At 34.4% G+C, this 16,282-nt stretch overlaps 1 protein-coding gene across 1 annotated transcript; it reads left to right on the forward strand.

Annotated features, from left to right (window-relative positions):
• Positions 1-6,598: 6,598 nt before the first annotated feature.
• On the forward strand, positions 6,599-15,547 carry LOC110785712 (histidine kinase 3). Its single transcript, XM_021990211.2, has 11 exons — positions 6,599-8,132; positions 8,947-9,228; positions 9,395-9,564; positions 10,422-10,634; positions 10,766-10,952; positions 11,071-11,122; positions 11,217-11,446; positions 11,805-11,903; positions 12,160-13,295; positions 14,025-14,390; positions 15,007-15,547. The coding sequence occupies exons 1-10, from the start codon at positions 7,635-7,637 to the stop codon at positions 14,281-14,283; spliced, it is 3,126 nt and encodes a 1,041-aa protein (XP_021845903.1). The 5' UTR covers positions 6,599-7,634; the 3' UTR covers positions 14,284-14,390; positions 15,007-15,547.
• Positions 15,548-16,282: the final 735 nt, after the last annotated feature.

The following is a 16,282-nucleotide window of genomic DNA, read 5'->3' on the forward strand; positions in this document are numbered from 1 at the left end:
TTTTGAGTTCATGAACGACGTATAAATAGAGGGAAATATTCATTTTTGTATATGCAAATTAAACAGAAAGAAAAAGCTACGAATTCGAAGAATATAAATTAATCAACAAATGGGATAGGGGATCGATTCTAAAGTTATAAAGTGAAAATTTTAAATCAATGCACGTTTATTGAATACATTTTGAATTATTTTTATTACGGAGTAGTATATATACTTTTATTTGTGGGTAATGTAGACTACCCCATATACTTTTTAGCCTATCTGCAAACATATAACTTACGACAAAATTTCAAATTCATGCAACATAATGTATGCTACACTACTACAAAAAGTGGCTAAGAAACCATACCAAATAGGCCTAAGAAACCAAAAAATGTATGGTTTATATCTCAATGGTCTCTTTGCCTAAGAAACCATGATTTTGGTGTGGTTACTTATCTTTGATAAAAAAAAAACCATATTTGTAACATATGTGGTTTCTTTGATACACTTTTTATTCACAATTTAAGAAGGCAAAGTGACCATGTTTTTCAAAAAAAAGGTTTCTTTGGTGAAAGGAAAGTCACCATTGTTGTATGAAATCTGGTTTCTTTGAAACATATTTTTAAAATCAAAAAAAAAATATTAATTCATTAAATACTGCAGAAAAGAAAATGAAAACCACCAAACACAGAAGAATAATGAAACATGGACGACATAAACAAAAACCCTCAATTAAAATAAAGTTCCAAATTTTAACAAGAATTATATTGATCAACCAATAAGTGCAGTTACATTTATATTTACAAAGGCAATTACATAGTTGGACAGTGTAAAAAAACATCAAATACCAAAGTTATATCCCTAAAAATAGATCAATTATATTTAACTTGTACAATTTCAGCACTGGCCAGCTTCTGGATCTTATTCATCACCGTATATTGGATTCTTCATATATTGGAGTATGATCTTGAGCAGCCTTCGGGTTCCTGGAAGTCTATCAAAACCGAATTTCACACCATTTTCACTTAAATAGCTAGTTTTCGTGCTAATAACATTTGAAGAAGCGCCGAGAATGACCTACAGTAGACCCAAAAGAGACCCTCCATTTGAGTAAAACCCCATCATCAATACCCGATTCACCAATAGGCAACTCGATTCTTAGATATCGAATCTCCAGAAATTTCTTTAAAACTTGAGTTGGGGAATGGTGAGTAACACAACCCTGTTCCCCCTTTTCACCATCAACCCCATTACCCACCAACAAGGACGACGAGGCCGGCGACGACGATGACAAAAGGCCAGTACCAAACACAACGACAGACTCAGATTGGCCCAACAACTGGCCCAATGCTTGTATGGGCTTAAAAATATTACCCAAAATGAGACGAACTAGATTAGAGAAAAGGGAGCGCGACTTATCTCTGACAGTAGCTGCGGTGGAGGAATCAGTTTCATACCCAGATCTGGTAACCTTTACATTTATGAATCAACCCCTTCTTCTTATTCGTCGTCTTCGCTATGGTGAGAGTGATTACGTTTCTCAATCAACGGCTCTAGGTGAATCATGGGTTTCATACCCAGATCTGGTAACCTACCAAAACGATCAAACCCTTGTTCTTCGACGAAGGAGTTTTTGTCTTGAGAGTGATTCTTAGCCCTAGGTAGCGAGTACTTGTTCTTCTTTCTCAGAAGCCTAATTGAATCAAGATTGTCGAAAGAAATGTCGAGAGATAGGCGTTGTGGCCATGTTATTATTGTTCTTTATTTTGTGCGTAAAGAAGGAGTTTAATTTTGTGCGTAAAGAAGGACAAAATGAGGAGTTTAGGGTTTAAAATACTGAAAATTATACTTCGTAAAGTTTAGGCAGTTTATTAAGGAGATCAATAAGCCCATGAACTTGCAGTTACGACAATTAAGGAAAAGATTTAACTTCAAAAATAGATTAATTCTAAGAATTTATTATTTCGAAAAAAATCCTATAAACAAATATAAAAAAAATCCCTAAAATAATTTAATTATGACAAAGAGGGAGACCATGTTTGTCTTGGATGTGGTTTCTTTGATGTCATCCCTTATTCATTTAACATAATTTAGATATAAAATACCATATTTCGTGAATTTATGGTTTCTTATTCATATTCCAAGAGACCATGTTTCATAATTGTATGGTTTCTTTACCTAAGAGACCTTTTAAATAACTTATTTGGTTTCTTATTTGTGGTTTCTTAGCCCTTTTTTGTAGTAGTGCTAATTAGTAATTATTGTTAGACTATCGTCGCATCACTCACTTTCTACCTATCTAATAGACCATTGATTTAAGCATGATCTGATAATTAAGTAAGGGCCGGCTAAAGGGAGGTCCAGGCGGACCTCCAGCACCGGGCCACAAAATTTTGGGGCCCCAAAAAGAAATTATGTTGGTTAAACCCCCAGTAACAAATATTATATATTTAACAACTATTTTGTTATGCATTATGTAATCTTTGTCTCATAAGTGAGGTAGTCAAGACCAGGGTTCGATTCTTTTCCTGAACCCTTTTTATGTGTTTTACATTAAATAATTGCCCGTAAAAATTTATAGGGGCCCAATATCTGTATTTTAGCACAGGGCCTCCAAATAGCCGGGGACGACCATGAAGAAAATAAATATCAACCAGTCTGATAGGAGACTAGTTTTAAAAAGTCGTAGTTTGATATATTATCCTATTATCGAATTTCAAAATTAACACGGCGGTAACGTTAAACTAGCTACGTAGGTATGAAAATCTTAAGTTCGTTATAGAACCTATACATCTCATTTTATACGTAATTCAATATAAGATCATAAAAATAAAAACCGATAAATGACCTTTTCATCATGATTAGTTGCATGTATGTCATTAGTTGTGCGGGTCCTGTTAATTAAGCTGGGTAGCACTCCACTAATAGTAGTATTAAGGCTAATGATTTGCGATATAGAATTCACAAATTTCTTATAGAGTAAGCCAATAATAATCTACTACTCCCTCCGTATTTATTTAAGAGATACACTTGGCCGGGCACTGGTATTAAGAAGAATAATTGAATGAAATAAAATAATAAATCAAGTGGGGTTGGATAGATATTTTAACAAGTAAACAAGTGAGGATCATGTGGGGTGAGTTTATGAAATTATTTGTTTAATAGGATGGTAGATCATAGGGTACATTAGATGTATTATTTAATTAGATAGTGGGGTTGATAAGTTACTAAAAATGGCAAGTGTATCTCTTAAATAAATACGACCGGAAAAGGCAAGTGTATCTCTTAAATAAATACAGAGGGAGTAATACAATTTAATAAAGTTCATAAAAAAGATACTAGCTAGAAGCATTATATGATAGTTGTGCACTTGTGCATGTGCTTGCATTAGTAAATAAAGATTGATTAAACTAGCTGAACGTTTTGGCCATGTTCTGTTCGACTTGTTTTGACTTATTTCAGACAAAATAAGTTCAGTAAAGTTCAGATAAATTTAGTTAAGTTCATATAAATTCAGTTCAACAAGTTTTTTTTCCAGACATTTCACGCACAAATAAATTCATTTCAGACAAAATAAGTTTTTTTTTTCCAGATAAAATGAATTCAGATAAATTCAATTAAGTTCAAATAAATTTAAATAATAAAATTTCAGTTAAAATAAGTCCAATAAAACGGAGTCTTATAATGTGAATATGCAAAGAATTTAATACAGTAGTTCGGAGTAAATAAGGGTAAAAATGTGTGGAAAAAAAATACAGTTAGAAAAACGGTAAATTATGATCAGTGAATGTTTTATCCCCACAAGTCCACATGGCCACAATCATGCACCCCAGAAAGCTTGGAGCCCCTTTCACTCCCCTTACGACCTTACGTACATCTATTTATTGGAGTTTGAGTAAGATAAACCAAAAGGGAATTCAAGCATTCTCCTTCAACCACGTGGCAACTACGTGTTTTTTTATTGTTATCTTCAGCAGTCCCAAAATTATATTATTATAATCTTGTTTGAGTAAAAATATGGGTTTAAAAAAATGGAATATATGGTATAAGAAAGTGGAAAAGTTAAATAATGTATGGAAAAATGTAAAAAGTGGAACATAGTATGATATATGAGAAAATGAGAAAAGTAATGTCCAAATAAGGAAACATGATTATAAATTTGGGACGCAAGAAATTAAAATCAAGACTATAATTTTGGGACGGAGGAGTAATAATTAAAGTGTACTCGTACTAATCCACATAATAATCTGAAGTGTATCTTTCACGATAAAATAAAATGTTACTCCATAGAGTCTGTACATTGTTATTGAGCATTTGAGGTAGAAGTAATAGGGACAAGTAGTTGTTATTAGGAGGTTTTTTCTTTAAAAAAATATATATACTACGTATATATTTAAGAGGGATTACACATTGTTTGATTTGAATTTTGGAGTCTTGTAACTAAAAGTTGGGAAAATGACATTTCTATTATTAATATGAAGTAGGATAGAATTTTAAGTCTATTTTAATTTGTTACACTTTTAATTGCGTGAGTCTCAATTTCATCTATATTATTCATTCTTTTTCGAAAGTGTTTTCCTAGTTTTACCCAATTATCAAAACAATACAAATCAAAGAAAACTCAAGAGAAGATCCACTATACAAGTATTTTTGCTTATTAAAAAAGAAATAGAGAATAAGAGCATTGCTAAATATTATCGAGCTTATAAAATATGGTAAAATTGAGAATAAAAACATACGGAGTACAAGTAGTCTTATTTATTTACTTAGAATAAAGAAAAATTATTAATAAAATCGGAGTTAATATTATTTATTATACACAATGTTTACTCCGTATTTATTTACTTTTAATTAGAACAAATGTTTATTACCCATCATATTTATGCCGTAAAAAATAAAATGATAATCTTTTGTCTCATTATTTTATTAAAAAAATCGAAAATAATATTACACGTTGGATTATCCCATTCAGTTTTGATAGAAAAATCGGTGCTCTGATGTGTGACGTCTCTATCCAAGGAGAAATGACACCCCCACCGCAAAAACAATACTTGAGTAATTAGCTATGGAGGATTCGTAATAAGTTATTAACCCATACCAATGGTACAAAGGACTAATTCAGGAAAAATAAGTTCAGTTAAGTTCAAATAAGTTCAGTTTAAAATAAGGGTTAATCAAATATAACTTATAACTAAAATAAGTTTTGCTAAGTTTATATAAGTTCAGTTAATTTCAGTTAAGTTCAGATAAGTTTAGATAAGATAAGATCAAAAAAAATTAAGTGAAAATCAGGTGAATAGAACGCACCCTTAGTGCATCTAAACTTATTTAAATTTAACTGAATTTATCTGAACTTATTTTGTCAAAATAAGTCGAACAAAATTATAAAAATTATTTAGTAGCAAATTAGTAATTGCTTAATCATGTGTGTTAGAGCTCCTCATATTGCTTCAAAGTACTAATTAGCAAATTAGTGATTTCTTACAATGTTCTCGTCCCGATTAATTACAAATACCATCATTTCAAAAATTCAAACTAAAAGGTCTGTTTTTGTCTAATTCCTCAAACATCCCCAATATGTCTCGTCATTTTAATTACTCATCTTATACGTGTAAATAACGATACTACACGTAATTTAATATATTGAAATAACAACCCGGATATAATCCACATTGTTAACAATAAACTTAATATTTATTAATTATTATACCTAAAAGAATTTGGAATTTCGGAGCAATAGTAAACAAAGAAGACAACTTTAACATAATCAAATCAAATAAATTAAGTATAAAGCCAAAAAGCTAATCACCGGCACGGCGGCACCCTAAGGTGGACTTTAGGTTACATACATAGGGCCTTCTTTGTGTTTGTTGCAACTACATTTTCACATTTTGCTATGCAATGCTTCTTTATTCACCCATTTTAAAATTAATTAGTGGGGTAATGGAGTTTAACCTTCCATCTTGAGAATGACATATTTATTTTTCATTATAAATTATGCTTTTATATAGACGCGGGATAATGTCGTTGTTTTGACGAAAAATATTTTCACTGAAAGTGTTATGAGCCAACTTATACTAGCTTGCTTCAAACCCGACATAAAATATAACCAGTGCTGCTATCATTTATTATTTGGCATGACAAAACACGAGCCTTTAAGCTAACTTAACACGAGATGTCGAGACTTACTCTATTTATAAGTAGTCAACAATTTCGAAATACAAGTAGTAATACGAAAAATAAACTACTCATTTGCCTTATGTTCTAATTATTGATCCATACAAGATTATACTCCGTAGCCTAGAATGCGTTCTATTCAACACCTAAACGTATCCGACAAGAACTTATCTAAATTTATTTAAATTTGTTAGACCTGTTTAAACCAAATTAACATGACCAAACTTGATAGCAAGAGAGTATACTTACACAAAGTAAGACCTAATAAAACCTAACTGTAACTTATATGAACTTATTTAAATTCATTAAACTAAAATTTTCGTACTTTTTATAAGAGGAAGAGAACCCATCCGATTTCACTTACCTACTTGGAAAATACTTATAACTCTCTACACATATGCCTGCCCCTTTTGTTATTCCGAGTTTCCGACAATCATTATTTTTCCTACTCTCAAAAAAAAAAAAAAAAAAAAGGAAATGACGAAATAATTTTATCCATGATATTATCTCTCTCATATTTAAAAATAATTTATTTGGACGTAATCGACATTCGACACCCGATAATTGGCTCATTGCTAGCAGACATTTTCACATCCATATTCTTCCAATTTAATTTTTATTTTTACAGTTCTTCACTTCTACAGTGTTTCTTCGTTTTTATTTATTACTGTACTACTTTTGTATATCATCATATCATATGCTTTGTTTTTTGTTCTTTGATGATTTTTGCAGTAGATTTTTTCTTGAGCTATCAAACAATTCTCTCCCCAAAATTATAATACTTCCAATTCTTCCTTACCTTCTTTCTCTTTAGCTAATTTGCTCGATTTGTTTAGTTTTTCAATTTTTAGAGTGTCAAAATCTGCAACCAACCAACCCACCACATGTTTGATTTATTATTATTGCTCCAAAATTTAGTACCTTCCTTAAGGATAAGCTTTAGATTTCCTTGTCAGAATTTTCCTACTTGTTTTTAGTTTACAATTTTCTGGGTTTTGCTGAATTTGTTGAAAATCTTGTTAATATTTCTGGGTTTTGCTTCAATTTCATGAAAAGCTTGAATTTTTTTCCGGGGTTTGCTTAAATTTGATCAAAAAGTTGTAAAATTTTCTGCCCCATTTCTTGATCTGTTTTGTGGTTAGTTGCTTAAAGGATAAGCCGAAATTCTGTCTGTTTGGTAAAGGAAATTTGGAATCTTTTTGTTTATGGGATTCCTTTTTTTTTTTTTCTTCTTTTCTTTAGGGGGTTTAATTTGATTGAGGATAAGTTAGCATCTTCTTATGTTTTCTGCTGTTTAATCAATTTCTCAGTGGTTTGCTTAATTTTTCTTATACCCTTTATTTCCTCATATTCCTGTCTCTCTTTTCTTAGGCATTTATTCTCTTCAATTTTTTTTGAATATTTTGTTACCCTCTTTTCTCTCTCCAACTTTGGGGGTTTGAGAATTGAGAAAAACTAGTTTACCATTACTGTATATGAGTTTGCTACCTGTTCTTGGTTTTGGGTTTAAAGTAGGACATGTACTTTTGATGATATGTTGCTGGTTTGTTTCTGTGATCCCCATGAGTTGGCTGAGTAGTGGTGGAATTATGGAAAGCAAGCCTAGTTTGCTTGGTGGTGATGGTGGTGGTAGTGGTGGTGGGAAAGGTGTGGGTAATTGGTGGGTGAAGATCGCCGCCAAAATCCGTAAATTCAACTATTACCACTATATTGGGTCAGTAAAGTTGAGGAAATCTTGGTGGAAGAAGCTCTTGGTTGCTTGGATAGTTTTCTGGGTCCTATTTTGTTTTGGTGTCTTTTGGTGTATGAGCTCATATGCTGTTGAAAAGAGGAAAGAATCCCTTGCTAGTATGTGTGATGAGAGGGCTAGGATGTTGCAAGATCAGTTTAATGTTAGTTTGAATCATATTCAAGCTATGTCCATCATGATATCAACTTTTCACCATGGCAAGATTCCATCTGCTATTGATCAGGTAAAACTTCAAAAATTTTTGGTGAATTTATCTTCCAGCTTTGATATGGTAACATCATGTATGTAGTAGTTTCAAATTTATTCATAAATGATTATTATGGGTGTGAATTTCATGTAACTAGGCAAACTATCCTTAGTATATGATACCTCAAACTGATTTCTGTTTATGTGTGTTGTTGGTTTGTTTGTTTAAATGTGTTGTTGGTCTCATTGCTGGTTTTAGGTCATTAGATACTAAGTAAGATGAACTTGGATGGGAAAGTTTTCACTTGAGTGACCTGACTGAATAGGAAGTATGAGTACAAATTCTTGTATAGTATTTCAGTATATGATGCCATAAGTTGAAGTATGATTATTATGGGTGTGAATTTTCATGTAACTAGGCAAACTATCCTTAAGTATATGATACCTCAAACTGATTTCTGTTTGTGTGTGTTGTTGGTTTGTGTGTTTAAATGTGTTGTTGGTCTCATTGCTGGTTTTAGGTCATTAGGTACTAAGTAAGATGAACTTGGAAGGGAAAGTTTTTCACTTGGGTGGGTGACCTTACTGAATAGGAGGAATGAGTAGAAATTTTTGTATTGTATTTCAGTATATGATGCCATAAGTTGAAGCATGTGGGTTATTAGGATAATTTGCGCCCAAAGAGTTTGTTATTCTGCTCATAGAAAATATCAGGCTTTTTTTTGTTCTTTTTTCTAAAAAAATAGCCAATTTTAGATACCAGATGAAGTATGATAGTATGCTTTTCCCGTTTTCCGTTCTCATTGCTGGTATTATGCCATTAGTAGCTAACTAAGGTGAACTTTGAACAGAGAACTTTTGCAATATACACTGAGAGAACTGCTTTCGAGCGGCCTTTAACAAGCGGGGTGGCATATGCTGTGAAAGTGCTCCATTCTGAAAGAGAGCAGTTTGAGAAGCAACAAGGCTGGACTATTAAGAGCATGGATACTCTTGAACAGGAACCTATTCATAAGGATGATTATGCCGTGGAAAAGCTGGAGCCTTCTCCAGTTCAAGAAGAGTATGCACCTGTGATCTTTGCACAAGATACCGTTTCACATATCATTTCCGTGGATGTGCTTTCTGGGAAGGTATTTTTCCTATTTCTTGGCTTTCTTTGCTGTGTTATTTGGTGTTCGTGAAATGTTTAGTTTGAGCTGACATTGAGTGTTTGATATTGGTCTTTTGAACTCAAATGCTCTTACTTAAACTGTTTGGCTATCTTGATTTGATCCCGTTTTGCTTGTATTTTGATAGGAGGATCGTGAAAATGTTTTGCGCGCAAGGGCATCTGGAAAGGGAGTTCTTACTGCCCCTTTCCCATTGCTCAAAACAGGGCGCCTTGGAGTTATTTTGACATTTGCAGTGTATAAAACGGATCTTCCTTCCAGTGCTTCCCCTGATGAACGAATTCAAGCTGCTGATGGGTATGAATGACTGTTTTTTGTTTTGTTATCTCTGTTTCGACTAAGGCTCCGTTTGGTAGGGTGTAAAACGTTTTCATGGAAAACGATTTTCCCCTTTTCAATCATTTTACGTTGTATGGGTTGGGCAAGGGATGAAAAACAAATTTCGATAACTCCCTCAAAGTGGAATAACCTTTTCCATTTGAAAGGGAGGGAGCCACTTTTCCTTCTTTCCTCCTTTCCTCCTTGCCTCCCTCTCCTTTCTTCCCCTCAATCTTCACCATCTTCTCCCATTTTCTTTTAAGGAACCAAACAAAGGAAAACTAGGTTGAAATTGTGTTTTCCCTTGGAAAATGAAAATATTTTACACCAAACCAAACGGAGCCTAATACTCTCTTATATGAAATGCAGCCACAACACCTTGTTATCTCTTTGAGACCTAAATCTAGTTCCTAGGAACAAAAACCATATCGTTTCAGGTTTTTTACTTCAAGCATCAAGTGTCATCAAACTACAAATATTCCTTTAGCCTTGTGCACAATTGGAAAAATGTAATGGAAACTACTTCATAGATCCCTCAAGCTGGAAAGATGATAATAACTACTTTCTTGAGTTATATAAAATTGTACTATGACAATTATCCTAATTCCTAAGCTAGTGTGATTTATCATTATGATACTTTTGTCAAAAGGAACAAGGAAAGAGTTTCTTACACTGCTTAAGAAGTTCATTTCAAAGTCACATTTATCGTTGTGGTTTCACAGCACGAGTAGGCCACTCCAAAATTAATTTAGCTCGTTAACCACCTTTTTCGTATTTTTTTTCTCATATTATGGATGATAAATTGATAATTAGTTAATGACTTATGTTTCTGGCAGATATCTAGGAGGGGTCTTTGACATAGAATCACTGGTGGAAAAGTTGCTTCAGCAGCTTGCCAGCAAACAGACTATCCTTGTTAATGTATATGACACAACTAATCACTCGCACCCGATCAGCATGTATGGTTCAAATGTATCCGATGATGAGTTGGAGCACGTCAGCCCGTTAATCTTTGGAGATCCTTTTAGAAGGCATGAGATGCGCTGTAGGTGAGAAAACATGGTTGTTTATATATTTGTTGATTGTTGTGTCAGTGTATTCCACTGCAAATGCATTTCAAACTGGTTCTAATTTCTTGGACTTTACATTTAATTGATCAAGATTTTATTTATTTGTGTAGATTTAAACAGAAATCTCCTTGGCCGTGGTTAGCCATTACAACTGCTATTGGTATCCTGGTTATCGCGTTACTTGTTAGTCACATTTTCCATGCAACTCTAAATAGGATACTCAGAGTGGAGGATGACTATCTTCAGATGACAAAGCTTAAGAAACGGGCTGAGGCAGCTGATGTTGCAAAGTCACAGGTACACAGTTCTTCTGTTTTTCGTGTATCTTGTATATGGAAATTCAAAAGCTTTTTTATTATTTTATTAATTTTTATTTTATTATGACTGGATTTGATCATGTTTGAACATCCTGCAGTTCCTTGCTACCGTTTCTCATGAGATCAGAACCCCTATGAATGGTGTTCTAGGTAATTACTGTTGCAAATACTCCGTGGTATCAGCATAATATATGAACATGTGATGTGAATGTTACAATTTGATTTATACATTTCGAAATTTCAGGAATGCTTCAAATGCTTATGGACACTGACTTGGATGTGACTCAACAAGATTATGTAAGGACAGCTCAGGCTAGTGGGAAGGCTCTTGTTTCTCTGATCAACGAGGTTCTTGACCAGGCAAAGATTGAATCGGGTAAACTTGAGCTAGAAGCTGTTACCTTTGATCTGCGTGCAATTCTGGATGATGTGTTATCCCTCTTTTCGGGGAAGTCTCAAGAGAAAGGAGTGGAGGTAACTGCCATTTTGTCTTTCTGTCCTTAATTTATCTTGTTTGCAGTGCCATCTGCTCTGTTTATTCGGCAACTTTTGTGTAAGACCGCTTTACCGAAAATACCATTTTGATTGCTTAACTAATTGGTTATATTGCTTAACTAATTGGTTTCATTGCTTAACTAATTAGTTATAGTGCTTAAGTAATTAGTTCCATTGCTTAACTAAATGGTTTAAGTGTTTAACTAATTGGTTCCATTGCTTAACTTATGCGACACCAAGGTGATCTTTGGTGTAAGACCGCCTTATATAAAAGTTTTTACTGTTTATTTCCTTTCCGGACTCAAATTTATCTTCCTCCAACTTTTTTGTATGCCAGCTTGCAGTCTATATTTCTGAACATGTACCAGAGTTGGTTATTGGTGATCCTGGAAGGTTCCGTCAAATAATGACAAATCTTATGGGAAACTCAATCAAAGTAAGTAATTCAAGCTTCCTTTTGTTATATATTCATTCTGAATACAGAGCTTAATCTTTTGCATTTTCGTAGGCAAACTATGGAAACCTAGAACTAAATATAATTGAAATGAACGAACCTTGCATTATGCTTTTTTGTTTGTAAAGTTCAGTAAGTTTTCTTTCAAACAAACAAAACTTAGGAATGAATCTCCTTTAAAATTGTTAATTTAGCTAAAACGACATTGATTAATGTGCAATTTCTTTCTTTGTGGCAGTTCACAGAGAGAGGACACATTTTTGTGACGATCCATCTCATAGAGGAGGTTAGAGATTTTATAGAGGTGGAAACCGAGTTATCACCAAGAAATTCCTTGAGTGGCTTGCCGGTTGCAGACAGACGGAGAAGCTGGGCTGAATTCCGAGCTTTCTCTAAAGACGTACCTGCTAGTACATTATCGTTGTCCACCTCCAAAACTCTTGTCAACCTAATTATCTCAGTTGAGGATACTGGATGTGGCATCCCTGTTGAAGCGCAGTCACTTATCTTCACTCCCTTCATGCAAGTGGGCCCTAGAAGCGGAGGCACGGGTATAGGACTGAGTATAAGCAAGTGTTTGGTTAGCTTGATGAGCGGGGATATTGGATTTGCTAGTGTGCCCAAACTTGGTTCTACCTTTACATTCACTGCAGTTTTCAACAGAGTTTGCTTGAGTTCAGATGTGATAAAGAACAAACCGACAAAAACACCAACTAATTCAACATCGGCTGAATTTCAAGGCATGACAGCATTAGTAATAGACCCAAGACAAGTTCGAGTGAAGGTGGCTCGATACCATATCCTACGACTTGGTATCAATGTTGAAGTAGCTCAAGATTTGAACCAAGGTTCTGTCATTATCAGCACGGGAAAACCGCGCATTGATATGGTGTTTATTGAGCAGGAAGTGTGGAACAAGTATCTAAGAGAGGACTCTTTATCTAATATTATTAATAAATTGAGAATAATGAAGAATGGGAGAAAACCACCTCAAATATTTCTTCTAACTAATAATATAAGCTGTGTTAGAGCTAACTCTGGTACTAGTGGGGTTGATACTCCTTGTATCATCATGAAGCCCTTGAGGGCAAGCATGTTGGCTGCATCGTTGCAACGAGTGATGGGTGTTGGGAAGAAAGGGAACAGTCCTAATGGAGGATTGCCGGCATTGCCCCTACAGCATCTTCTTCGTGGGAGAAAAATACTCGTTGTAGATGACAATGCTATTAACCTCAAAGTGGCTGCTGGTGCGTTGAAGAAGTATGGAGCTGAGGTCGACTGTGTAGATAGTGGGAGAAGAGCGATCGAGAAGCTTTCACCACCTCACCATTTCGATGCTTGTTTCATGGATATCCAGATGCCTGAAATGGATGGGTATGTATCTTTGATCTTTTCATTGCTATTGAAAATTCCTTTCTTCCGCCGGTTTCTTTACTACTTCCTCTGTTCTTATTTAACATGACACAATCATGATTTCAAACATTAAATATTTTCAATTATGGATGAGAAAAAAGTTACAAAAAGTTGATATATTCTAAAAATATTTATTAAGACGAATCTAACAAGACCATACATGGCTATGTTTTTTCTTAAGTATAAATCACAAAAGAAAGTCAGATGAGCTTGTGTGAATAGTGTCTAAAAGCCAATTGTATTATCTAAATAAGAATGGAGGAAGTATTAAGCAACCCCAAGTTACATATTTTGAAGCCTTGAAGGCATACTACTCACTATGATTCAAGATATAATTCGTTTTAGTTAATTGTTTTTATCCAAATTATAAAGTGGTTCTAAAATACTAATGTAATAGTATTATTTGTCACTTCATTATAAATGTCTATAAATTTCAAATGCCACTTTACAAAACCAATGCAGCTCTACTAAACTATACCGAAGGATGATTTTTTGGTGCTATCGTTGCAGACTATGTGCCATAGAATTTTCATTTTTCTATTCTGAAATCTTGAGCGACTGATACCATGATATCCAAAGTTCTGATATTGTGGATTCTCTTTTAAATGGCGTTTAATCCCATTCACGAGCATTGAAAACTGTATTTGTGGTGTCTTGAACCCTGTTTTTTTTATGAATTCCTTTATGCAGATTTGAGGCTACTAGAAACATCCGTGAAAGAGAGCGTTACATTAACGAGCGTATCCATCACGGTGAAACAATTGCTGAACCCTATGAAAACATCTCAAGCTGGCATGTGCCTATCTTGGCCATGACTGCAGATGTTTTTCAGGCAACTCATGAGAAAAGCCTTGAGTGTGGCATGGATGGCTATGTCTCAAAACCATTTGAAGCAGAACAACTTTATCGTGAAGTGTCACGCTTTTTCAACAAAAGCTCGGTGCAATGAGTAAACCCCTCTTACTTTCGAAGGGAGTTTCTCAGATGGCACACGCGCTAACTTCCTGTTTGCTGGATGCTTTGGGCTTCATAAGTGATGTTCCGTTTTGTGTTTAGGTAAACTTTCTATCATTTTTTTTTCCTGGAACACGAGATAGGAACTCGTAGCATCCTTGTGCATTTCTAGTATTGAGTTACTTCCACAATTCCATATTATCTAACAACCACATTTTACTTTCATGTTAATTGTTACTTTAGAATATCAATACATTCTTACTAGCCTGTTTAAAATACCATTGCAAACAATATTACTCGCCAGCTTCGAAAATGAGTGCACTAATTAACAACTTCTTAATCTGTGTGCATAGACTTATTAGACACTTAAAAGGGAATGGACTATAGAGGATATATTTGAAAATTGGAGTAAAATAAAACATTTTTGGTGTGTATGAGGTTTCCAAAATCTAAAAGAGTAGCAAATGTTTTCTACTAATTAAAACATTTACTTCAGATTTCATATGTAAACACCCCCCTACAAGTTTTCCCTTAAATCTATTCTAAGAACTTAAAATATATGACACCAGAAATATACAAAGTATGTATTCATCTAGTAGAGTTGCCACAGTCTTCAGATTTGTTAACACTAAATGATCAATGTTTATGTACTTCCTCTATTGCAAAATTGTGTTTTGTATTTTTACTGCATTCACATATTACTGTTACATTCCTGCAGAAATGACTGATTTCAACTGAAGGAAAGGCATACACTATATTTGACCGGTTGACGTTTGAGCTAAGAGCTCTTACGAGCCAGTTTCCTGACACATTCGTAAAATTCTTTCCAACGCGAATATATACGTGTAGGATAAAATCCGCATATCAGCAAAGAGCCTCTTTTGAGCCTTTTTTTTAGAGTTGGTAGCTCCTCATGACGGGCTTTGGAAGGATTTTGCACGACTCGAGTTTGGTGCAGTAACCATTTGGACAGTATTTGTTAGTGTTTGTATCATAGGTTAGTGTTTGCGTGTAAAGAATGCGCCATGTATAGATTACACGAAGAATAAGACTAGATAAGCTTGTCATATAGCATCACATTTCCCTGAACTTGTGATGGAAGGGAGGGAAATTAGTACTGTAATCACCATTTTAATGTAAATTTAAGTATAGTTTGTGAGTGTATATAATCGACTTTTAGTTTAAAAATGTGAGTACATTCTGGTAATTTGAAAGCATGGATGTACAATGAAGATGGATGAAAACATTTTGAATGTCAAGTGATCCATGCATGAACATATATTATATATATGCATCTGCTGTAGAAATTACAGTGGAAATATGTTGTCTGTTGAAAAGCTGTAGTTTTAATTGTAGGGAACTTTTGATCAGTTGGTGTGCCCACTGCCCAGTAGGGATGGGATGGGGCGTTTCCAATGAGGCCCAGACCTAGGCCCATGTTTTTCACGTGGATTCAGATCTGCTCATGTGGGCCAAGCCCATCCCTGCTGCCCAGGTCCAGCAATGGTTTCCTTGGATAAGTCATAAGTTGGACCTGTACTGTAAACAGGAGTGATAGTAAGTTTTCTTTTGGCCTTTTGTTGTTAGTTGTTAGTACGGTGCAGTTGTGTTTTCTTTATGGTGTTTTTTTTAACTAGTATTAGGTAAGAAGGACTTTACTGTATCAAGTTATCAACATACGAAGTATATCGTAGGTTAGTCATACCAGTTATGCAGATCAAGCTTGAGCCACCCCCAAGCATTTATGTAGCTGGCGGGTCTCGACCTTGTGTCTTGGAGGCCATAAAGGTGAGTTCCCCATCAATTTATGTTAGTTGAATTTTCTTTATATTACAACGTGTATACATTTGATCATTAATACTCTTCATATATGCGTGAGCCCTTTTGGTGGCTACCCAAAGATGCCCTCGGAATAGCCTAGCCTATGTGTTCCGCTACCTTCGATGCCTTAACGAGTGCAGGCTAGACATGGTTATAACTTATAAGTTTGGAGG

The sequence above is a fragment of the Spinacia oleracea genome, chromosome 1 (genome assembly GCF_020520425.1).
Source record: "Spinacia oleracea cultivar Varoflay chromosome 1, BTI_SOV_V1, whole genome shotgun sequence".
Classification (NCBI taxonomy): Eukaryota; Viridiplantae; Streptophyta; class Magnoliopsida; order Caryophyllales; family Amaranthaceae; genus Spinacia; species Spinacia oleracea.

Excerpts from the sequence above, each read along its gene's own strand:
- LOC110785712 (XM_021990211.2), top strand. The coding sequence starts at position 7,635 with ATGAGTTTGCTACCTGTTCTTGGTTTTGGGTTTAAAGTAGGACATGTA. Across the intron at positions 10,635-10,765 it reads AGGCATGAGATGCGCTGTAG|ATTTAAACAGAAATCTCCTT; the intron begins GTGAGAAAACAT and ends TTATTTGTGTAG. Across the intron at positions 11,904-12,159 it reads TTATGGGAAACTCAATCAAA|TTCACAGAGAGAGGACACAT; the intron begins GTAAGTAATTCA and ends TCTTTGTGGCAG.